Here is a 25186-nt window from a genome sequence, read left to right on the forward strand (position 1 = left end):
AGGGGAAAAAGAACTGTCAGGCTCTCACACAAACACAAAACAAGCCATAGGGGAGAAGTCATTGAAATGTTCACAGTGATGACCCGAGAGGAAATTTTAAGCACTAGAAAGACTGCAGAAAATTCCTTCACACAACATTCATGGTCTGGCAAAACCTGGTCTTGGTTTCACCAGGAAGAAATCAGTAAGAGCAACCTGAAACAGTTTTATTTCTTGGTGCGGGTAAAATTGCCATCAATTGCAAGTATTTTTTCCATCCTTTTAGGTAGCAAAGAAAACGACAAAGACCTTTTGGCCCTCTCAGGTGTAGTGAATTTTCAGGAATCAACGAAATTCTAAAACATATTTTTAAGGACCTCTGAAAAAAAAGAAAGCTGATCAATTTGGGATGGAAAGGAGTCATTTTTACCCTTTAAACAAGCTAGTGATATATTTAGACAACACATGATTTGCATACTACAAGCTACTACTTTATGCTAAAAGTCATCTGCCCTTTAACCAGGAAGAAACATGGCCATATCCTTACCTAAAGACTGGTAGAGCTCTGTCATTTTGGGATGGTCCCAGCAAGTTGTTTGGGTCTCGTGGCTAAAACATAAAATACAAAGAGAGAGTTTAGAATTTATAATGGGCAGTAGAGAAAAGGAGAAAAAACATAACAACCCGGTTTGCTTTTGAATCATTCAGCATCTTCACTTCAAAGTCTTTCCATTGTGCAATGTAGAGCGTTTATCTTACAAGGAGAGGAGCCCCTACCTTTGCTTTCAAAGGTAAATGCAACATGCACATTATTTGGTAACCAGAATTTGTTTCCTTTGTGCACCGACAACTCAGCTGCACTCCTGTTATAATAAAATGACCTTGTTATGTAACCAATCATTGAAAACGAAGATTTCTTCACCTGTCCAATGCGGAACATTCGGAAAGGACACTGACAAGTGTTATTCAACTCTGTCAAAGAAATATTGGACATTAGTTCAATAAATAACTCGCCTCACTTCTCATTTGCTTTCACTACCCCTGACCTTTTTTCTATTACTCTTTCTTCTCCACATGCAGATCGCCTATCCATGATAGCTCTATTTCATGTCACCTTAAGGTATATCCAGTACCTGACTAATACATCATACCTTCGCTCTTCCCAGTTCTTTTAGAATGTCTTGTTCAATCTCTACGCTGTATACACCACTACACCTTTTCCTGTATTTACCTGGGCCTGAATGAAGCATTCACAGCTCTCTTCCATTTCTTGAAGTTTAGCTAAGTGTGGTTGCTGGTTATCAGCTCCTGCCACAGAAAGAACAAACCGCCCTTGTTCCTCATTCAATTACGGGAATAAACCCGGGAGAGATAACTACATATACTTTTCCTTACTTTGGCCCATCTACATAAATCACCATAGCATCGTATTTCCAGTTTTCGGGATTACATGACGGGCTTTGATACAGTAAAACACAGGCCTGAAGGATATTTCGGTCCTCATACTCAGAGCCTATTCATAATCTTTGGGGGAAGGGTAGGGATGGAGAGGGGAGAAATAGCTGAAAGGTAGACGCTGCAAGAGGAGCTGACTGTACAGAGGCCTCGCACAGAAAGAGGAGTTTGGGGAGGCAACAACGTCAAGTGATCTCAGCATAGGTTTTAAACCTTAGGAATGGATTCTGGCTCTGCACCCTATTAGGTTGGTGCAAAAGTAATTGCGGTTTAAAAGGTTAAAAATTTCAAAAACCACAATTACTTTTGCACCAACCTAATAGCTGTGAAATTTGGGGTAAGCCTGATCAGCTGGGAGAGTTAAAGGATTAACTGATTCATATAGGTTAGTGACTAGCACCTTCTGGTGCTCAAAACGCAGTCATTTTTGTTATTAGGTGGCCTCCAAATTAGTGCCCACTAAAAGCAAACCTTTTATTCATTGATTATAATCTAGGTAAGTCAGCCAAGCTCAAGACCCTTTGTAGAGAGCAAAAACACTCAATGTGATTTACTTCTGTGTTTTAAGAAATAAAAAGGAGAAGCATTCGTTGTGGTTTGATAAATTTAATGCAATCGTAATGTCACAAAAACATGTGGACATTCCCGAAACTGTACAACTTCACAGACCATCCTTCTGATATTTCCCGTTCAGTGATTGAACAGTGAAGGCTACTGAAAGAAATTTACGAGATAATGTTCACTTGCAAAGAGCTGTTTCAGTCTTCCCAACATGCTCAATTCTGTTTTACTTTTCCGCAGAGACAATTCTCATTTGAGGAGCACGACAGGGTCATCTCAGTCATTGGAATGTACCAGAGTGACATCTAAGTGTTAAAGAGCAAGAAGAGCACAAGATGCAGCCCACGCTTTAGGGGGTTTCAGGAAGCCCCAAGACCAAGCTGGTTTCTGATCTGGAGAAGGGGCAGGCGGGACAGGTACTTTATATGCACAGCACAAGGAGGCTGCAGCTTGCAGCTTCACGGAAAAAGTGTTGCTTGTTCTCAGGCGTTTTTTCAGCTTGGAAAGTGGTTGTGTACCAATTCCGTACACAAGTGCCCAGCCAGGAAAGGTTGCCTTCTACTGAGATCACCCTGCATTTAGGCCTCCACCATTTCCAAAGGCCAGGCGTCTGTGAGCATCAGGGAACGGAGGGAAGAAGGGAGAAGAGGAGAAAGGCACGGGTATCCACAAGTGCAGGCCCTTATTACACACACTATATAATAATAGCATCCCATCTCCATGACATGTAGGACTGTAGCATCTTCAATGGACGTGCAGAAAAACGTCTGTCTGAGCTGATAAACTTAATCAGACAGACAGAACCACTCTGAAAAGCCACCATCCATCCAATGGACTTCAAGTCACAGGAACATGGGAGAGAAATAACTTGTACCAAATGCAATTCTAGAAGAGAAACTTGCATACAAGTGTCAGGAGAATCCCACACAGTGAATGAGAGCTTCATGTAGTTCCCTTCCTCCAAAAAAACCTCACGCCTATTGATATACTTACATTTCTATGTTTTTAAAGAATTCATTCCAGTGATTTCAAGTTATGAGAAGGATTTTAGAAAGTCTTTTTTAACCCATCAGTCCTTAGCTAAACTGAAATTTCCTTTACTGGAAGACGGAAGAAATCCTAAGCCCCGACTTTCTCCCCCACTTCATGTGTTATCAGATACTAGTCCTTTCTAGGTACTCATTGTCCCAAGTACCTGTGATTCTGGGGGACTTGAATAACCTAGATAAATGATCTCAAACCAAATTCAAAAGCCAATCTTTTTTTTAACTTCTTCCCCTCCAACACATAAACCTTTTATTTTTAAGCAATGCAAAGTAACTAGGAAAACAGATTTATATTTCACCTTTGCAGTCTTAGTTTCACTTCCATTGCAAACCAGTACCAAGCAAAAGAAGTGAGCAAAAGTTGGAAGAATAAAGGGCGTGACTAAGCCTCAAAACTAGAAAAATCATCTTTTAATCATTTAATGCTAAAAACGACTCGCAACATAGCTAAATGATTTCAGATTTTTTGTTAACGATATAATGAACCAAATATTCACTTCACTGTATGTGGGTATTTTCAATCTGTGGTGAATTCAAAGCCCTAGTGAGACATTTAACGCCCCCCCCAGACAGATAGGAAAGATGAGTAGGACAGGGTGAATTGCTAAACACAAATTTGCATTAACTCATATCTATATTCTACCTTATAGGACAGACAGATTTTTTTGTTTGTGACCGATATAGATTTTACAGCTCAATTTATTACTGTGTCTGTCTTCAAAACCAGGAGAGAATTCTCAGTAACTCCATGAGAAGCAGCTCAGGTTTACCTGGAATACACATACAATATTGAAAACTACGCTGTGCTGGGGAGGTGGTGGTGGGTGGGTGGTACTATTTTTGGTAACTGTCTCTTTTCTGCACTTCACTTTTCGTATCAGAAACACACTATCCATATACTATGCCTGAACAAAAAGGAAATTCTGAAACCTGTTCACAGGTACATCTTTGGTCAGTCTTCCTGAGAACAATGTTTAATACAGATCAAAATTCTGCATATGCATTAGCACAAAGACAAGCTTCATAAATAATGCTTAAAACATTCTTTAAATCTTTAGAAAATGTTACTGATTTTGACCCTGCTGGTTCCAAAGCCTGGCATCAGATATGCCTCTCTGAACATACTTCCTTCCAACTGATCCCCACCTTTTTAAAAATGTGTACAAACAACAATAATCTCTCTTTTCTTTCAGTTGAGGCCCAGATAGGAGGACCCTGATGCAAATTAAAATAACAAAAGACTCCGGCAACACCTACTTGTCAATAATAAGAAATTAAAGCATTACTCTACTGAGCCCAGGGCTGACCTAATTTCCTACCATACAATTTAAATTTTCTCTCACCTTCTTTAGTTTCAAGTAGTGTGCAAGGTTATTATAACTGCCTCAGAGCTGTTCCTGCTGTCAGTGCCGGAATAATCAGACTTATTGAAATTGCTTTTTTAGTTTCTTAAAAACAAACACTAAACACTTATAGAAAGTAACAAATTTCTACTGCTCTAGCCGGAAAATCGCAGTTGTCTAATTAAAATAAGATTTCTTCTGCCACCACTGTTATTTGGTACTGAAAATATTCCAAACAGTTGCCTTTATAAAACATATCTTTCCATTACTTCCCAGGGAAGAAACTAATCGCTATGCAGCGATATAAAAAGGTAGCGTTCTCTTGCGATTTGCAGAGGATTAGAGTTTGGCTTCATATATAATCTGGAGCCCATTGATCCACGCACACAAAATCATTTCCCTTTAATCTGGGGATCAGACTCTTTCTAGAGGAACCTTGGTATTTGCATGCTGAATGTTGAACTTGGCTTGTAATGCTGGAATACTGGCAGGGTGGGAATAGGAAAATATATTTAAAAGTTTCTGCTACTGTGGGGAAGGCATTTGGAGGGGTAGGTGTCAATCAAACCATCAGATATCCTATCCTAGTCCCATTTCTTTACCCTGGGATATTTCACATTTTATTCTGCTCAGCTCCAGCCAGGGCATATATGATTGCCTGGGTGACTGTTCCAGCTGTTACTTGTCCTCGGTTCTATTTGCTTTTCAGGGCTTAATTCCCACCCACCCTCAACTTTGGCTAAAGCAATTTCACTTCAGGGTCGTGTCCAATCCAAGATCAAACAATGATGACTGAAACCAATTCCACGGTGATAAAGGGTCAGAGACCTTTCATATAACCGCGATGTTTCATTTGCTCTTCCAGCTTCTCTAAGAGTAACCGTATCCTCCAAAGAGGGGATTTGGCACAAGGAAATTAAAAAAAAAATCTAGCCAAAAGAGAAAGGGTGATGAGGGGTTACAAGGATAAAGAAGCAGAGAGACCAGGAAGAGCTTGTTAGCCAAGGAAGAATGTAGATTTCACGTAAAGACTTTGGTTCACCACTTACAGTCAGATGTTTGCTTTTTTTTTTTTCATGTTAAAGTATTTTATAATTAATATGCCTCCCTCAAGCAACTAAACCCCCTCGACTTAAGCTTCAAATTTAACTTCAAATTTAACTGAGATAAACAAAGTGTCCTGTCCATTTCATTGTCATGATCGGATCGGGAATGACAAACTTTGCTTAAAGACGAGCACAGGCACCTGGAGAAATGGGAGAGAAGGACACTCAGAAAAGACTCCACACTCAACCCCAGAGGGCAAAAAAGGAAAAAATCAAACAAAAAAACAAAAAACACCCTCGATCTTCTGTGGCAAATCCTCGACTTCTAGCCTTTAAATTGCTTTTTCTCTTTCCTGATTTCTACTGGTCTTGGGGCATGACACGAACACAGTTGAAAATGAAGTGAGGGAAATGTCAGTTGAAATCCTCGGAAGAAATCAGGCAGAAAGTTGACCTTTTGGCACTTGCAGTGCAATGGAAGGTAGAGCCGCGCGCGCCCCTTCCTTCTGCGAGGTCGAGCGACGATTTTGGAACAGCCTGTCTGGCTGACGACCACACAGACAGCCCGAAAAGGAGCAAAAAGCTCCAGCAGCCCCAATCCCCGCGTGGGGACCGCGCTGTCCCCTCTGGGTAGGGTGAGAAATCAGCTTTTTCTCTCCGAGCCCGATCCAAAGCGGAAGGGGGCTCCCCGCGAGCCCGGCGCGGGGGAAAGCCCCGGGGGCGCACCTGCAACGGCGCCGCCGGGGACCCGCGGAGGAGGTTCCTCGACGCCCGCCGCCCGGAGCCCGGGGTCCAGCTGCCGCGCCTATCCAAGTTTTGGCCGCCTCGCCTTGCCCCCAGCTCGTGCCACAAGTGCACGGATTGCGGCGATCAGAGGGGGCCGCGATGCACTTACCCTTTGAGCTGTTCCCTCATGGCTGCAAGGGCTCCGCGGTCGGGAGAGGGCGAGCGGAGGAGTGAGCTTCCAGTGCCGCCCGGCTCCCGAAAGTCGAGCGCCGCCGCCGCCCAGGCTCGCAGCTGAAAGCACTGCGGAGGTGCCGGCGCGGGCTGGCTGGCGGGCGGGCGGCGGGGCGGGCGGGGAGGGGGCGCTGCGGACAGACGGGGCGGGGCCGGGCCGGGCTCCGCCCCTACCTAGCGACCTGGGAACCCGGACTCCCCGAGACCCCGCAGTCGGGGCTTTCCAAACGGAAATGCAAAAGAAAAGAAAAAGAAAGAAATAAAGACGGAGGAGGGGATTTAAGGTAGTCCCAGGAACCTGAAAACCAAACACTGCCCTGCTGGCACCCCCTTAAAACCTCTAGCAAGACTACTTGTTGCCTAAATAAATTACCTAGGTGCAAATGACCTCATCGCAGATCATTAAGTGTGTGGGCTCAGAGTTTTCTTTTTAGAGAATGAAACAGAAAAATCACAAGCATAATTCTACCCCTCTCGATTGAAGATTAAAATGGTGAGGCCGTAAGGACGTGAAATTCAGGTTACACTCAGGGACTAAACAGGCTTCTTAGGACGCATTTGTACGTGTATTTGTGTTACAGCAGTGGTTCTCAAAGTGTAGTCCTGGCCAGCAGTATCAGCATTGCATGGGAACTTCTTAGAAACGAAAATTCCAGGGCCCCAGCCCAGACCTACTGAATCAGAAACTGAGCACGCTGAAGTTTGAGAACCACTGGAATAGACTCAAAATAAAACACCACCACCAGTGGTGTGGCACGGTTTGGTCTTTCAGTATTCTTTTAGAAAAATCTAAAAGGAAACCATTTCCAATGGAACACTGTATTGGAAAAGTTACAGGGCCTAGACTGTTCAAATACTTATAATCTTAGAGTTTGCAATATGATAATGCAGGTTAACTATGCAAAATTATTTCAAGCTTGGAAATATTCTGAAAAGAAGAAAGCCTTCATTAGCACAATAATTTTTTGCAACCTTCACATATCTTCAATTAGAGTCCAAAGAGTATCTTATGATAAACTCCCTTAGTGGTTTCATGGACTCTTTGTCCATTAATTTTGTTGGCCTGCTTCTCTTTTTATCTTCTTTCAATCATTTCCTTTTCACTCTTCTGATTGATTCATTCCACCTCAGTTTAGAGTTTAAAACATGCTCCCCTTTTTCTTTTTAAACATCCTTTCTTTTTTTTTTTTTTGCTCAACATTTTTTCCCGGTAGAATGTTCGAGCTAAAAGGACTATAGACATCACTCTCCCTTTACGGTCTGTTACAGCATGGCACACGAGACAAATAATAAAGTATATGAACAAAAGGGAAACGGAGTGTACCAAGTTTCTTCACTACCCTGACAAACCAAATAAAAATGTAAATGTTATCACTAAGGACATGTGCATGTAGGTATGATTGGTGTCGCTATTTTAAAGCAAATATGGCACGTCTGACATTTTGCCTGATAGACTGAGACTTATTAGTGCTGTCTTTTAGCAATTTTGAGCCATTGAGTTGCAGAGGCAGCTGCTATTCCAGTCTGAGGGGGACACACTAGGATTTGCTTTGGGTCAGGTTGTCCCTTGGTCTTCGTGTAAGTTCTAGGTCTGCCTCTCTCTGACTAGGGGAGGATTCCTGTTCTGTGAGGAGGAAGTAGTGGCCTTTGCAACTGATCAGTGACGTAGTCTCGTAATCTCTGTGCCAATGGGGCAAATCACTGAAATACTGTTTATGTTTATTTCAATGCAAAGATATGAAGTTCACAGCATAGGCATTTGTAAATATTACAAATCAATCAAGTAAAGGTTTGCAACACCTGTGTGGTGAGTCCTCTTGTGTTCTCTTCCTGTCTTGTGTTTTTGTTTGTCTTACACTTTTAAATTACCTGCTCAAAATTCAGGAGTTCTGATATGTTTCTCTAAAATATAAATGCTTGTCTATATTCTCAGGGTCCAACTAGAAAACTACTGGGAACAATTTATTTAGAAGAAAAAGAATGGAAAATAAGAAATCACTATTCAGACTTTTTCTTAAATTTGACAGATGGCAATCCTCAAAAATACATCTTTAAGTTCTTTTTTAGACTAGCGTTATAGGCACTTGAAGACTTGTTCCCAAATCTTGATGTTATTTTAGAAATTAAATGCTGAAAGTAATATTAAGAAATGACATGGATGTCACAATGACTGTTTTATTATCAATTTCAGTTAAATTATGCATTTTGCTTATTAGGGAAAGGCATTAAGAAGAGAACATAATTTATATATCTTCACTTCGTATATAAATTATATAGTGATGCCATGTATGATGCACACTAATTGCTTATGTATAGTAGCCCTTCTTCTTATATTATTATTACTGTTTTGATGTGAACCACAGGCATGAAAAGAGTCTGAGGGCTCTGCCACCATAAAAATCTGAAGTTGAAATCCTGCCTCCAGAACCTACCCTGAGCTACTTGTGCCCAGTACCACAGCTAGAAAGTGGCAGTGCAATGATTGGAACTAGATACTCTGGCTGCAAGACCCATACTCTTAGCCACTCTGCCAGGCTGCCATGGAGAGATGTGGCTTCTCCTATTGTGGGGGAAGACCTCTATTTTTCTTGTGTGCTCCTAAGCAATGTCACTGCTGGCAAAGAGGAAAGGATAGTGAATTTGTTAGAAATAGGGGTAAGGAAGGAATGAGATGGGATAAGTTCTAGGAAGGTGACCCCATACATTTTTGTCTATCCCAAACTCCAGTCTTTGAACCACTTAAACATTGTAGGTACTGAAAAACAATAAAGACCTCTCTGACTTAAGGGACTCTGCTGGACATTCTCCTAGTCTCCCTCCAGCACTCTTCTCTTCCCTTCTCCACTTCCTCTGTGCCCCAGGAGGTTGCACCTCTGTAGAAGTATTAATCAGGCTCTCTTGCCTTTTGGCTTCCCTTTGCTTTCAGCCAATGGGAGGCAATGATGAAAGGCCTATAGCAGGAGACGAAAGAGTAGGAGGAGAGAGCTGTTTGGGTATTTATTCTCCAAGCTCCTTCCTGTTGGCTTTGAGCCTGGCTGTGGCTGAGTTCCTTTGCCCACAGCCACCAGTCTTGTTGGGCAGTCATTTGTATACCAACAGCATTCTCCAGCTTCTGTAAACCATTCCCTCCCCTTGCCCTTGTTCTTTCCCCAATCCTGCCCAGATTTTTGTAAATAGCCTTTTCATTACACTCTCTTCCAGTACCACTTTTGAATGTCCCATCTGTTTCTCCTAGGACCCTGATGGAACAAGGACCCACCCAGTCAAAGCTACCCCTGGAGGCACTAGACTGGTTGCTGAGAGTGACCAGTGATGAATGAGAAAGGTAACTACACCTGTTGGAGCTGAGAAGGAGGCTATGCTCATTCACTGGACAGATCTTTCTAGAAACCTCTTCTGTAGGCCCAAAAGGAACTTCTGGCTGTTGGGGATAAAGGCAAGTTAACAATTATGAATGGTGATAACAGCAGGAGTGTAGCTAACAAGGCCACAAACAGCTTCCTTCCAAGAGCTTCAATGCTCTGCTTGGTCTTTGGGAGAGAATGTCAAGATGGAGATTAGAGAGGTGGGAAAATTGAGAAGGACCTAGTATGATGATCCAGAGTTTGACCTGCATCACCAAAGGAATGTAGGAGGGGGGAGCTTTTAAAAGAAGAAATGGAAGCAGGAGTGTGGCTCTGTAAGATGTGTCCTTTTTAAAATTCACTCGGGCAACGATGTGGAGCTGGGTCGGAAGAGTTTGGAATTAGGAGACCAGATACAAGGTGACTGCGGTATGATGAGGAGCCGAACGATGGTAGTGGCGGACAGAGTGGGGAAATAATCAAATAAGGTAAAAACTATAGGAGCCTGGACTGATTGGGTGTATGAATGGAAGAGAGGGAAGACCAAGGGCAACGTTCCTCAAGCTTGGCCACCACTGGAATTAGCGGGGAATTACTGGGGAGTGCTAAAAAGTTCAGATGCCTGGTTCTCACCATTCTGAGACTGTGATTTAATTAGCCTTGGGCATTGGGATTTTTTTTTGGGGGGGGCATTGGGATTTTTAAGGCTCCCTAAGTGATTCTAATATGCAGCCAAGGTTGAGGATCACTGTTCTAGGGTGACTCCCAAGATTGGATGAGTAATATTCACCAAGCTAGGAATTTCAGGAGGAGGGGGTAAGTTTCGGCAGAAGAGGGTCAGGGAAAGATGATGAGTTTGAGGTGGCAGTGTGATGTAAAATTGAAGGGATCCAGGAGGCAGTGGGAGCTCAGAAGGAAGACGTCTGAAATGGAGCTATGGATTTGAAATGTCAGTGTTGTAGCGTCACAAGTTTGGATGAGCCCACCTAGTGGCGGGTATGAAGGGCCAAGGGCAGAGGCCAGGCTGCTCCTATCTTCCACAAATACATTTTTTTCCTTTTCAGGTTGCTTGTGGTTGCAATGTTAGCCTGATTTTCACCAGTGTCAAAATGAGGAGCAGAAAGGGAAAGGCAAAAGACGGAATGGTTTGCACTGGGTGCTTGCTGGGGGGTGGTCCTGAGGGACCTCATCACCCACAAGGGCAGCTTCTCTCTAGCTCCAAGAGTCTCTTTCTAAACTGCATTTTGTTCCCTAACCAATTTTGAGAATAACCAGCATCATTTTATAAAAATCCATTTGGAATATAGGCATTGCTTCGATTAATCATAATACATATTTTAGAGTAAATTTTCAACATTTGGGTATCCAGTAAACACATAAGGATGCCACATTTCTCTTTGCATACAAGTATTAGCCACGAACAGTGAATCAGACATCTAACAAATGCTTACAATGATGGTGAGTCATTGCTAGTTAGGGCAAATACCATGGTGCACTAATTAAAATATGTATAACAATCCCTTTAGATCAATCTGAAACCAGCATCTTCTGGATATAAGAATATCCAGTCAGTTCTCATTAACTAGTAAATGAAGAGGCCTCTACATTCAGACCCAGAGCACTTCACAGCCACACAAAAGCCTATTTTTCCAGGCCTTTCCCCTGCAGGGTAGCAGAGTAAGCCAGGCCGAGGAAAACTCTGTGAGCCAGCTGCCATCTAAACCACACAGGTTCCAGATAAGGCCAAATTCAGCCTTACTGTAATGTAGTTTGCTTTTAATAAGGTTTTTCAAACTTCCCAGAGCCACCTATATCAAACCGAACATCTAAAAAGATGTGAAGTTTAGCATCTTCACTAAAATAAAGCCACACTTCATTAACCTTACAGGCCTGTGGTTGCTTCACGGGAAAGAATTCCAAGTACCTATTAGCCTGCCAGCTATAGAGTTCCCCCACAACCACCTCTTGCTAAAAATGGATAACTGGTTAAGGTGGTTCAAGCAGATTTGACAACAGCATTCCTGGTCTACCTTAACAACAGCTCAAAACTGTAACTATTTGTCTGCCTTTCCCAAACGATAGTGCCAAATAACAGGAATTTCAAAACTAGGCAGAAATTCTGACACTCCGCATAATCTCCCTTCCTCTTCAGTTACAAATAAGGCTTTGTATTCGATTAGACTCACAGCAGGTGAAAACCCCAATTAGTGAATTCATTCTGAGGCCTTTTTCTACCTTCTTCCCACACACCACAGTTTAAAAAAAATAAGGGAAGTCAGTCTCCTCTCAGATCACAAATAAATTAACCCTTGGATCTACCCAATCAAGCCATTTACCACTTGAAGAATTGTCACAGGAAAATGGGAGGATGTCGAAAAAATGTGTCCTTCTTGACTTCATACTGGGGGTTACAAAAAATTCTATTGTGCCAGATTTTATTGTTTTCTTCAAATCCATAAATACGCTCACATATTCTGATCAATCTAGAAATTACAGTTTTTCTTTCTACCTGAAAACTCAGAAAGCCAATATTATCTAAAGAATGATTAATGGATAGTGTTCTACAAGAGGGAATTATTTTTAAGTTATGTTCTTATTTTGGTGTATTTGAGGTGAGAGAAAATATTAAATTTCATTTTAAACACTACGCTTTGGCCTTAGAAAGTGCACAACGTATATATTTCATGCTATGTAAATATTTGTCAAAGCAAATTCTTCATTGGACAAGGATGGAGGTTTGGTTTGAACATTCAAAAAAAAAAAAAAAGTAAGACAGCTTCAGTTCTTAGAGTCATTTACTTATAGGTTGTCAATTGCTTCTCTGGAAATATTTCACACCCCAGTTTTATGTATGAGCGTATGATTAAAAAAGAGCAGCTTTGTCTTTTTTAATTGTTTCAGTCCTGTCACTTTTCTTGAAACAAGTCATAGGACTTATTATCCACAAGAAAATACTGAACATATATCAAATAGTAGCACAGCTTTTAGAAATAGTCACCTATTACTGTCAGAGGTTCATTTCATTTTGAGGCCTTTTAATTAAAATGCAAAATTCTACATACATGCCTGCCTAAATTACCCCTTTCTGAAATACTCGAATTTCCAAAAAAACGTTAAATGCTAATGTAACCATTTTTAATACTTATGACTTAGTTCTTGAGATTTGGAAAAAAGTAAACAAAGGAATTACCAGTCAATTACATGAACAAGGAAGTCATCCTAAGTTGAAACAGATAAGGAAAATTAATATTCAAATGCTACTGAATGAAGACACCAGGGTTTTTTTCCCCCTTCCCTTTGGAGATGAGTATCTACCAGAATCAAAAGCATCTTAATATTCAGCAAGCGTAGCTGTATATTCCAGTAGAGGCATTAAGGCAGCAAGGCAGAGCTCCAGACCAATTCTGCCCCTTAGAGCTAGTCACTTAACCCCTAGAGGCCGGTCACTTAACCCCTCTGGAGCTCTGTTGACTCATCTGTAAAATTCGGATAATACTGCACAAGGCCATCGTGTGGTTCAAATGACATAATGACTATGAAAGCGATTTGGAGGCTGGGAATGTTATGCTAATGCAAAGTAGCCTGTCGTGCAGGTATAATTCCTTAAAAAGAAAACCCAATGTGTACAGGAATACAGTTAGGAATATAGCACAAAATAAATTCAGCATAGTCACTTTAACTTTTCATTTTCAGACTGTTGTCTGAGCGGAAACGAGAGGTCCAGGGATTTCAGTCTTTCTTCTTCAGCAATTTGCAAAAGGAACCTTTCCTCCTTTTGTTTTTTACACTTAAGAAGAGAGCAAGTGGGTAAAATAAGTTTGTTTGGGGCTTTTGCAAGTTAAATCACTAACCACAAGCTTGAGATTAGAGTAAAATTCATACCATTGGCTATCATTCTTTGGGGCTGAGGTTAAAATATCAATACTCTTCACACATGTTTAAAGGTGCATTCACATTCATATTGTCAGAGAGCAGGATCCCAGTGTTGTGACAGAACAAGCGAATCCTCCTTTTGTGGGGGACAGTGGGAGAGCGAGATCCCCTACACCCCATGGAGTTCTCTTGGTGGCCACCCTTGAATAGCCAGGATGTGGTAGGAATCCTCCACAAAGACAGAAATCCATAAAAGGGGAAATGGAGGAAAAAACTATTTACCCAATTAATGATTGACCAAAGGCTGAATCTTGTACTCTAGCTCTGGTTTATTTGGTCAAGGCTTTTTTTTTTAAAGAAAAAGATGAAAGGAAAATATAAATGCAAGGAATTTTGATTAATCCACAAATTTCCAAGAATATTTTTCATGTGTTGAATCTAGACAAAGTTTCTGTGTTAAAATTTCTCTATATGCATTTCTTCAAATGACTGCAATTTAGGTGTATTTATGGAACACTTACATATGTCTTTGCTTATCAGACTCTTTATTTTTCTTTACTGTTAGTGAAAACTGGGAAGCATTTGGAGGATGGACAAGGAAATACACCAGTATAAAATTTCAACACCATAATCAGGCTCCCTTATTAGGGGGACCCAAATATGGCCTTCACCTTAAGGGGCTTACAGTCTAGTGGGGGTGGGCGAGGAGATGTACTCATATATACCTAAATATACTATCAAACAGATGATAAGTACAGAAATAGAGAAATAAAAAAATAAGCATAAAAGGAAATGTAGTTAGCTTGATCTCTTGGGATTTGGCAACATACATTTCAATTAAAAGCTAAGCAGGCTTAAAACACCAAGTTTCATGCATGTTATTGTTAGTGTATGAAGAGCTGAATCAGTTTCTTAAATTGAGCTAATCTCTCATATTAATAATTTACTAAGGCACAGATTTTTAACGTTAACATACTGCTGTGTTATACAATCAGATTATGCTTGTTTGGAATTCATAAAAGTATTGGGCCAAAATTGGGTTTTGCATCTCAGGAAGGCTAATATGCAGAAAATACTACTGTCCCCATTAGAATATCAAATCACATTCTTGAGTTAATATCAAGACTCTAGTGTGGGAATTTAGGTCCTCACAGCTTGACTTACTCTCATCCCTTAGGAGCCAGAAAGGAATTGAAAGCCTAGTCTCATATGAATAGAGGAGGAAAAATTGGCATCATCTGTATTTTGAGTATTTTTTTTTAAATAGAATTAAATTTGGTGTGGGAAGAAATAAGCCTGAAAAAAAGGGGAATGTATCAGTATGGGAATGTATGCCAAGTAGACTATTATAACAGCCCAGTTAAGAGAGGATGAAGGCCTGAACTAAGAAAGTAGCACTGAGAATTGGTGGAAAAGTCGAATTCAAGACAGGTTATAGGAAAGAATCAACACTACTTTTCAACCAATTGATTGTGAGCGCTCAAGGCAAGAGAAGACTCTAGAATTTTTGATAATGGCACCATTAGCTGAGGATTCATATTTGTGTACATCCTACGTATCTATTTATACCTCACATTGTTCCATAAAGGTTTTAGGGCAACTTATGAGACTGTATAAATTTCAAAAAGTAATAGATAAAATCCAGGATTAAGGAAATATAAATAGAATAAAATATTAAGAAGGGAAGAAACATTAACATACAGATTTGAAGACCCTAGTGCTGGATACACTTATTAAAATTTAGCTATGCATACTCACCACGGTAAGAAAGACAAACAATGCAGTGTTGGGAAGGATAGGAGCAACTAGAACTCTCGTGCTTTGCTGGTAGGAATGTAAATGGGTGCAACACATTGGAAACCTGGCAGAATCGACAAGAGCTGAACATACGTATATCCTATGACCCTGAAATTCCATTCCTTGATATATTTCCAAAAGGGATGCATATGTATATGCAACAAATGACACCTTTTATAATGTTTATAACATCATTCTTTGTACCAAATGTATACAACAGAACATATAATCAATTATAACATATTCACACAATGGAATATTATACAGCAAAGAGAATGAACAATTTCATACAATAGTATGGATGAATCCGAGTTTAAAAGAGCCAGACACAAGAGAGCACATGCGGTATGATTCCATTTATATAAAGCACAAAACCAGGCTAGATTAATTTATGGTGTTCAAAGTCAACATACTGTGTTTCCCCAAAAATAAGACCGGGTCTTATATTAATTCTTGCTCCAAAAGACGCATTAGGGCTTATGTTCAGGGGATGTCATCCTGAAAAATCATGCTAGGGCTTATTTTCCAGTTAGGTCTTATTTTCGGGGAAACACGGCAGTAGTTACCCTTGGAGGGTGGCTAAGGATTGGAAGGGGCACGGGGGTCTTCTGGCGGCCAGTGATATTCTGTTTCTTGATCTGAATGCTGGTTACATGGGTGTGTTCACATTATGGAAATTCGTTGTACTTTATACTTAAGATTAAACCTTTTTTTCCGTATGTCTAACATATTTCAATACAAAGTTTTTTAGAGGTACTGAGGGGAAGTTAGGTAAAGGATGCAGTAGCAGCACAAGTCTGTTCCACTCGATTTGGGGAGTGGTGGTGAAGTGTCCTGAGCTGGGAAAGATAAGTATGCAGCGTGTAGAGTTAAGAAACAGGATATTTAAAATAGATGAAACACTATGACTAAAGCTTTACAATGGTCCTCAATCCTTATACTATGCATGGGCGATTCAGTCCCTGTTCACCTTAGCACAGAGCTACTGAGACAAAGACCGTGGTAAGAAACCACGGAGCAAAGGGATTTAGTCCTGCTAAAATGAGATGAAAACAATACACATTTACATATATATATATATATATATATATATATATATATATATATATATATATATATATATATAGCTATTGCATGGGTTTTTCAGATGGGAGACACTGCATGATGTCAATCTTCAGCAAACTCCCTTCAGTAGTTGTCTGTAGAGTGGCCCTCAACGTAAGCTAAGGGCATGAGGTGCCTGAGTTGAAGCCTCATGGGTAAGAAGGCTGAGTGGTCTAAGAAGACAACTTTCTGACCGCCAGGCCTGAGGTAGGCCTAAAACATGCTAGAGTGTTTTCCCAGACTGCAAGTCGTGAACCATTCGTAGGTCATGAAATCTATATAGGAGATCTTCACTAATATTGTTTTTAATGAAATGGAAAAGAATAGAAAATACGAGAATGAATTACATAGTAAGGTAAGTCACCTTTTGTGAAACTCTCCATTATACAAATGTAGATATAGAGAGAAATATTTATAGATACACATTCATGTCTGTGTGCATTTGCACTGGGAGGATATATAAAATACAATTTTTCCTGTGGATTGGTCAAAAAAGATGAAAGCTAGAGACCGCTACTGCATAGAGAAATGGATGGACTGCATGCTTATTGGACAATGATGCATAAATATAACTTCTTCAGACTAAGATATGGAAGTATACTGGGGACAGCTAGTTTGCTGTTTTATTCCCTTGTAAGGGCTGCAGCATTACAAGGGACAGGAGGGGGATTGAAAGATTCAGGAGGGGGAACAAGTTAGGGAGCCATTCATCAACTCTGAAGTTCTAGCCACAGGAGGCGCTGCAGGGGCTGAGAACATGTTTCAAGTTTTAGGGAGTGTCTTCTCTGCCAGCTGTTTGTTTGGGTGGCTGTTTAAGAGTATGCTCAGAATCACTCAGCCTTTTCTTTGTATTCCCAATGGCATGGTGATATTGTCATGCTGCAGACGGAAAAACATTGCTGCTAAAAGTATTGTCAAAGGGAGTAACAAGCAGCTTCCACTACTATATACAACTGCATGCTGCCTGTATGAGCAACACACTTCAAAACATAAACTAAGAAGTAATCCTTCTGCTCTCACCCTGCAGTGGGACCTCCTTTGAAACCCTTGCTAGCATGCCCAGGTCTAAGCCACGAAATTGGTGAATGTGCGCCTGTTAGAATGGTGACATTTTAGGGCTGGATGGGTCCCCATTCTATTTAATACCTATACATTCATCCTGTTAAGTGTTTGGTGAAATTTGTCTGAAGACTAATTTATATGAAGACTAATAGTGATTATGCTTATATAAAAGAAAAAAAGAGATTCTCATTTGACTGTAGGAACATTTTAGGCAGCATATGGCTATGGGGCGATTAAGCATATTAAGAGTAAAAATAACAACAGCTTTAAGAATAAAATTCTTTTCAAATGTGCCCAGCTAGGAGAGTAACTAGAAAGGAAGTCACAATTTTTCTTTCTTCAGTATTTAATCACAGTAGCATTTATTAAATTCCCAGTAGTAATAAGGGTTAATTAACAATAATTCTCATCAGCATTTTTTATATTTTAAAATCACCAGACTATGGATATGGTATTTCAACCGTTGTCTGTGAAGCTGCAAACCAACTGCCTAGTCTGGCAATGATTACTCACAAAGCAAGAATTATCTATCATAGTACATCTCATTTTACCTACCCCTAAATTCAAAGTCCTCTCCTTCCACAAATGTCCCTGCCGATAACTTTTCTCCACTACCTTGAGATACACTGCAAAATGGCCACAAATCTGGCCTCCTCCCTGGTATCTAGCTTTTGCCATGTGACTTTGTATCTCCTCCCATCAGAGAGTGAAGTTTTTCCCCACCTCTTGTATCTGGGATGACCCTATGACATGACTTGGTTTGGCCAATAGACAACCAAACGTGACAAGCAGAAACTTGACAAATCTCCATGTGAAGGAGCCTGGGCTAGCCTGTTGGATGACAAGACACACAACCTAATTACATCTGTTCCTAAATGACTGCCTGCCAACCATCAGACTGGTGAGTCAGGCCATGATAGCTCATCCAGCTGCTAGGTGAGCACAGATGCATGGGCCGGCCCAACAAAGAATAGCACTGTGTTTCCCCAAAACAAGACCTAGCCAGACCATCAGCTCTGATGCATCTTTTGGAGCAAAAATTAATATAAGATCCGGTCTTATTTTATTATAATATAAGACCAGGTCTTATAATATAGTATAGTATAGTATAGTATAGTATAGTATAGTATAGTATAGTATAGTATAGTATAGTATAGTATAATACCGGGTCTTATGTTAATTTTTGCTCCAAAAGACGCATTAGAGCTGATGGTCCGGCTAGGTCTTATTTTTGGGGAAACACAGTAGCTGGTCCAGACAACAAAAATAGTCCAGTCCATTCATCAAATAGTGAGCTAAGCAGTTTTTGTGTGAGGGGATCTACAAACTAGAGCTTATAGGCCAAGTCTGGCCTCTGGCCTGTTTCCGTAGAGCCTCCCACTGAGTATGATTTTCATATTTTTAAAGAATTGTAAAAAAACAAAGAATATGCAACGGAGACTATATATGGCCAACAAAGCCAAAATTATTTACTATCTGGTCCTTTATAGAAATGTTTGCCGACCCCCCTGTTAAGCAGTACAGCTGTGTTTGTTATATAGCAAAAGATAGCTGATACACATCTACTCCCGAGAAAGAATGTTAGAAACTAGGGCTTTCTCACAGAACTCAGTTGACACCTACTCAATTTATCCTTGTTGCTTGTCATTTAGCTGCTTGTTAACTAAGACAACATCTGAAATGAATATAATACACAAATACAGATATAACCTGTGAAGTTATTTTTGTAGTGTGCTTCTCAAAATTAAGATTTCTAAGCATAGGTAGAAGACTAAGTATACATTTTTTAGCAACTTTATTCCTAATATCCCCAAACTGGAAAAAATACAAATATCTACCAACGGGTAAATGGATAAACAAAATGCGGTGAGCGCACAATGTGATGTATAAACTATGTATTATGGAATTGTACACTTGAAACCTATGTGATTTTACTAACTATTGCCATCACCCCAATAAATGTAATTAAAAAAGAAAGTTCTTCACAATTAAAAAGGAACAAACTACTGATTTTCAAAATGCTGATATTCAAAAACATTATGCGGTGTGTAAAAAACCAGACACACAAAAATACTGTATAATTCCATTTATATAAAGTTCTAGAAAATGCAAGCTAATCTATAGTGACAGAACACAGATCAGTAGGTTGCCTGGGGGCCAGGGGTAAAGGGAAGAATGGCCTTCAAAGAAGCACAAGGAGGCTTTTGGGGGGATGAGAATGTTTTGTACTTTAATTATAGCAATGGTTTCATGGGTACACATCTGCCTAAATTCAGTGAATTGTATACTTCAGATGAATGCAGTTTATTGTATATAAATTATTCTTTAATAAAGTCGATTTTTAAAGCTCTTTAAGAAAGCATTTGCTCTAAAATCAAATTTAACATTCAAAAATGTATATATAATTGGGCAGAAAATGAGGTGCATTACACCAGGATGTTTATCTAAATATAGGACAGATTTAGGTCATGCTGTCAGTCCCTTCTGATTAATTTTGAAAATATCAAAACATAAGATTCAGAAGTAGTCTTAAAGGTTAATGAATTACATTCTCTCATCCAATAGAGATTGCCTTTAGGGGTGAAGACAGTTAACTCAACCTTGACTATCTACTGTACAGGGAGTTTACTGCTTTTCTAGGTGGTAGATTCTGGTTTTTGGTAGCTCAGTTATAAAATTTTCTTTAATATTTAGTTAAAATTTGCTTTCTTGTAACTTCCACATATGTAGCTGAATCTGTTCTCAGGGCAAAACAAAACAAAAAACAAAACAAAACAAGGAAAAACAAACCATCAATAACCAACATGCAAGAAAATACATCTTTTCTAACTTTATAAATATTCGAGACTCCCTATTATATTCTCCTTAATACCACGTCTCTCTAGGTGAAATCTAAACACTTGGATTTCCTTCTATTTTTTTCTTACATAATATGGCCTATAGACCCTCGGCTATTCTGATGATGTAATGGTGACCCCATATCTTCTATTTTTGAAATTTAAACTTCTGATACAATTCGATTTGACTGAGGTTTGGCTAGGGACTTTTTGAAAATTTTTTTGCCTCCCTTCCCTCCTGCCAAACCTTAATAACTCTGTTTGCTATGCATTTACTATGCATACCAGTTCCAATGGTTCTGTTTACTTCAGGCCAGCCAGTGCTTTGTCAGGCCTGTTGACTTGGGAAAGGTTTTTACATCTATATGGGATTCAATCCTGACTCTGGAGCTGACCAGCCCCTGGGAAGCGCTTTTTCCTGGAGTTGCCGGGCCAACTTCTCCTTCCTTTGTTCTGGCCCTCCTTGAATGCCTATAAAACCTTTTGGTGATATTAAGAGGGGGAAGGCAGTCTTTGTGACAGGGAGTCCACTGTCTTCCCTTAATGCTGGCATTTTGGAATAAACCTGCTTTTCTTTCCACCAACCTTGCCTCTCGAGTTTTGGCTTTTGTGTGGCGAGCAGCCGGACCTTTTGCATGGTAACAATGACACTTTGAGAAAGAAGATCCATTCAAAATGTGATATCCAGAATTAAGTAAGAGGGACGCTTATATCCCCTTCTTTGCCACTACTGCTAGGTATCTATAACTATAGTAGCATTTTCGTTTGATAAACGCCATATCACACTTTATGTTCATACTGTACTTGTAGATTACTAAAAACCCAAGGGTTTTTAAACAATCTGATAATAAGGTCTCTTCCCGCCTGTGTTTTTAAATTGATTACTTGAATCTACATGTGAGATGTATGTCTTATTTAGATATGCTTTCATATTTTTAATTCTAATAAGAATTCATCTTTCTAACTGATTTATATCTATTAGAATTTTGATGGGTTTATTGCATAAAGTATGAACTTTTGTCAATTTCAAATTTATTAATAAGTATAGCTATATCTATAATCATTCTATCAACAAAGTACCTACTGTGGATTCGGTTATATTAGGTAGTAAATAGACCAAAATGGATAGAAGTGGTGGAATGACTGTCTTCTTGGCATTTATAGACTAGTGCAGGAGACATGTATAAACAAACAATCACATTTTAGTTAGATAAGTGCTGGTGGAAGGCTCATTGCCAAAGAAGGGTTCACAGAAGTAGTGATGCGTGGGAAAAATTGGCCAATTAAGGTCTTCTAGTGGAAGACGAAGGTGAGGGTAGGAGTTGATTGAAGAAGAAACAGCCATATGCAAAGGCATGGATATCTTTAACATTTTTTAAATTATTTTTTTCAATTACAGTTAGCATTTAATATTCTATTAGTTTCAGGTATACAGCATAGTGGTTAGACATTTATATAATTTATGCAGTGGTTCCCCCCACCCCACTATACATAGTTGTTGCAACATTATTGACGATATTTCCTTAGGCTGTGCTTTACGTCCTGTGACTATTCTGTAACTGAAAAGAATGGAGATCTTAAACACAGGGCCAGGTGGGGTGTGGGAGATGAGGGTAAGGGGGATCAAATATATGGTGATGGAAGGAGAACTGACTCTGGGTGGTGAACACACAATGGGATTTATAGATGATGTTTTACAGAATTGTATACCCTGAAATCTATGTAACTTTACTAACAGTTGTCACCCCAATAAATTTTTTAAAAAAAACAACAACAACAAAAAAAACACACAGGGCCAAGGACAGAGACTCTATTGCATGTTAATCCTGATCTATCAATTGGCTTTCTTTGGATGGTTCTGTGTATCAGCTGCAAATTCATTCTATTACCCAATCCATTGTTCTTTATCTTGTTCCTAAAACTGTAAAAAAAGATCTTGAAAAACGAGATGTGGGGCGGCTGGTTGGCTCAGTGGTTAGAGCCTAGTGCTCATAACACTAAGGTCTCTGGTTCGATTCCTACATGGGCCAGTGAGCTGCGCCCTCCACAACTAGATTGAAAACAATGACTTTACTTGGGGGGCCCCATAACTAGATTGAAAAATGACTTGACATGGAGCTGATAGGTCCTGGAAAAACACACTGTTCCCCAATATTCCCCAATAAAAAATAAAAAAATAAATAAAAAAGGTGTGAACCCAAAAGATACACTGTTTATAACAGTCTTCTCACCTAACCATCGAGTAGCCCTATTATTAGAAATGAAAGGGAGGTGAATTTGGCATGACAAATTTCAAGAATAACATGTTGACTCCTAGGAGCGTGTTTTTCTAAGTATCATTATTCATCTCTTCAATGTTTTCTCATCAACATCAAGTTTATTGGTTTGTAATTTTAAAAATTTGTCTTCTCCTTATCTTTCAAATGTCAAAATAATGCTTTCTTATCTCCTTGTGTGATGTCACCAATCCCCTTTCCATGTTTTCTCCGCGCCTGTCACCAGTAGCTTGGTGCAGGAGGAGTACAGTTTTGATTGCTATTAGGGGAGAACAACACGCTCCTATTGACTAGAAGAAGGGTCTCTGCATTCAAATGGAGGTTGGACATTGAATCAAATGATAGAACTTGTAACAAATTAGAGTTGATTTCTGAATTGCTTTTATTTATTTTACAACAAAAACATTATGAGTTGAGACTGTCTCTAAGATAGTCTAGAAAAGAATCCTGTTACCATTAAATTTGAACACAAAGTTTGGTTGGATTTAAGTCATTTAAAAAGCCAGGATACTTTCCTAAAAAGCAAGTGATTTGAATGTTTCGGACTGTATTACGTTGCTCTTACCTGTGGCCCTCTCGTGAATTTATGATCTTCATTAAAGAACTGGTTGTCTACTGCTGACTTTTAAGTCATGGCAATGACAGTGGAAGGGGTTAAGAAGGTAGAAGAAATTTGTTTCTTTTCCTTTTGATGGTTGTTTTTTGTTTGGTAAGTAAACAAGATAAGGTACCTAGCTGTCTTTTAGTCATATAGCAAAAATAATGTTAATTTACTTTTCTGAAATTGGACCCTAAATCCATGCACATCTCCAGTTTGCATCACCCACAAACCTCCTATATTTTGGCTGATTTTAACTAGAGGTAAATAATTGGCGTACATTTATATTTTATTGTGATCAAATGTAAAGACATGTATACAAAACACAGACTGCTTAAGCTTCCTTTATAGATGAAATGGGATTATAGAACTTGACACATCATTCAGTAGGGGGGAAAAGTGGTTGATCTACTTCTCCTTGCCTCTACTTTTCTACGCTTTGGTGACATAGGTTATATTTCAAGGTTCTGGATGCTATAAATGAACACTTTACTGTGGAAGCATCTTTACTCACGGCAAAAAAAAACGTGCTATTCAAGACTAATACAGTCATTTATGAGTTTCAATGAAGAGCAAATGCAAATGGGAAAAAATCTCATTATTTATTAGCAGTAAATCCAATATTTTTTTGTAAAAGTTTTCACAGGAGCTCTACTTATGTTAGCTTTTCCTAAACCTTGTTGCTAAGTGTCAGTTCTTTCTAATATATAATCAAGGGAATTTTGTGTCGGGAAGAAAATTTCTCATCTTTGTAAAGGACAGTTAGAGGAGAGGTAGAGAAAAACAAGAAAGATTGTGCATGAGAATTAAGTATGAAGGTATGAACTGAATGCCTTAACCATTATTTTAAAAAGAATTATCTGACAAAAGGTGTTTTTTTAATTAAGTGGAGTCTGATTTCCAATTTTAGAATATTTCCAAATTTAACAATATGCATTATTCTGAAAATGAAGGTAGATACACATAATATCAATAATTAAAAAAAAATAATGGGCTATTTTTTTTCACCTTTTATTTTAAGTGTGTTTTTCCAGGACCCACCAGCTCCAAGTCAAGTAGTTGTTTCAATCTAGTTGTGGTGGGCGCAGCTCACAGTGGCCCATGTGGGGATCGAACTGGCAACCTTGATGTTAAGATCACCGCGCTCTAACCAACTGAGCTAACCAGCTGCCCCTCCATAAATAATATTGAATAAATTTCATCCACTGTTTTTTTTATTAAATTTCATAATTTCTGTATGAATCTATCAACTAATGTTTTTTAACTTTTCTAACTAAAAGAAACTCCAACAAACTTTAATAATAATGAATTTAATCAAAATTTAGGTGAAATTTCTTAGTGAAAGAGCCAATACTAGAGTTTAATTAGGTTGTGCCTAAATTTTCACTTTTTACATGAAAGTGAACAAAAGCACAATTGAAATTTATTCAAAAAAATTCCTTCGGAAGAATGAAATTGGTTGTGTTTTCACAGATGGAGTTTATATTTATGTATATCTTTTCAACCTGGCAAATTTAAATCTAGGATATGAATTCAGACATTATAGTGTCTGAGGGTTGAGGAAAGCCCAAAATATATTCAACCCTCCTTGCCCCATTCAATTATGTTTTTTGTTTTTTTTCAATTACAGTTTAAAGGCCTGGAGATTTCTGTTTTCTAAGGTTAGCTCTCTGAAGCAAATGCCACCAACTTGTTAAAATAGTATTAGGTTGGTGCAAAAGTAATTGCAGTTTCAAAGGTTAAAAATAATTGCAAAAATCGCAATTACTTTTGCACCAACGTAATAATTATAAAAGCTTTGTATTGTCACAAAAACTCACCCTTAATTTGATCCTTATAACTGTTCTGGCCTGGTCTACTTTTCACCTCAGTCCCCATTTATTCTCTGCTATGAGAATGAGAGTAATG

General features: G+C 39.2%; 1 protein-coding gene across 11 annotated transcripts in view; it reads right to left on the bottom strand.

Annotated features, from left to right (window-relative positions):
• The window catches only part of DMD (dystrophin), a 2122179-nt gene that overhangs the window by 150627 nt on the left and 1946366 nt on the right, over positions 1-25186 (bottom strand). For 9 of the 11 annotated variants that reach the window (XM_074323910.2, XM_074323908.2, XM_074323912.2 and 6 more), the window contains one exon: positions 527-588. In XM_074323910.2, the coding sequence (XP_074180011.2) occupies positions 527-588 (62 nt within the window). Of the gene's footprint in view, positions 1-526; positions 589-6325; positions 6484-25186 lie in introns of those variants that run through there. The other 2 variants (XM_019710545.3, XM_019710547.3) reach the window with 2 other exon arrangements.

The sequence above is a fragment of the Rhinolophus sinicus genome, chromosome 18 (genome assembly GCF_057876585.1).
Source record: "Rhinolophus sinicus isolate RSI-liver-muscle chromosome 18, RSI-T2T, whole genome shotgun sequence".
NCBI classification, from domain to species: domain Eukaryota; kingdom Metazoa; phylum Chordata; class Mammalia; order Chiroptera; family Rhinolophidae; genus Rhinolophus; species Rhinolophus sinicus.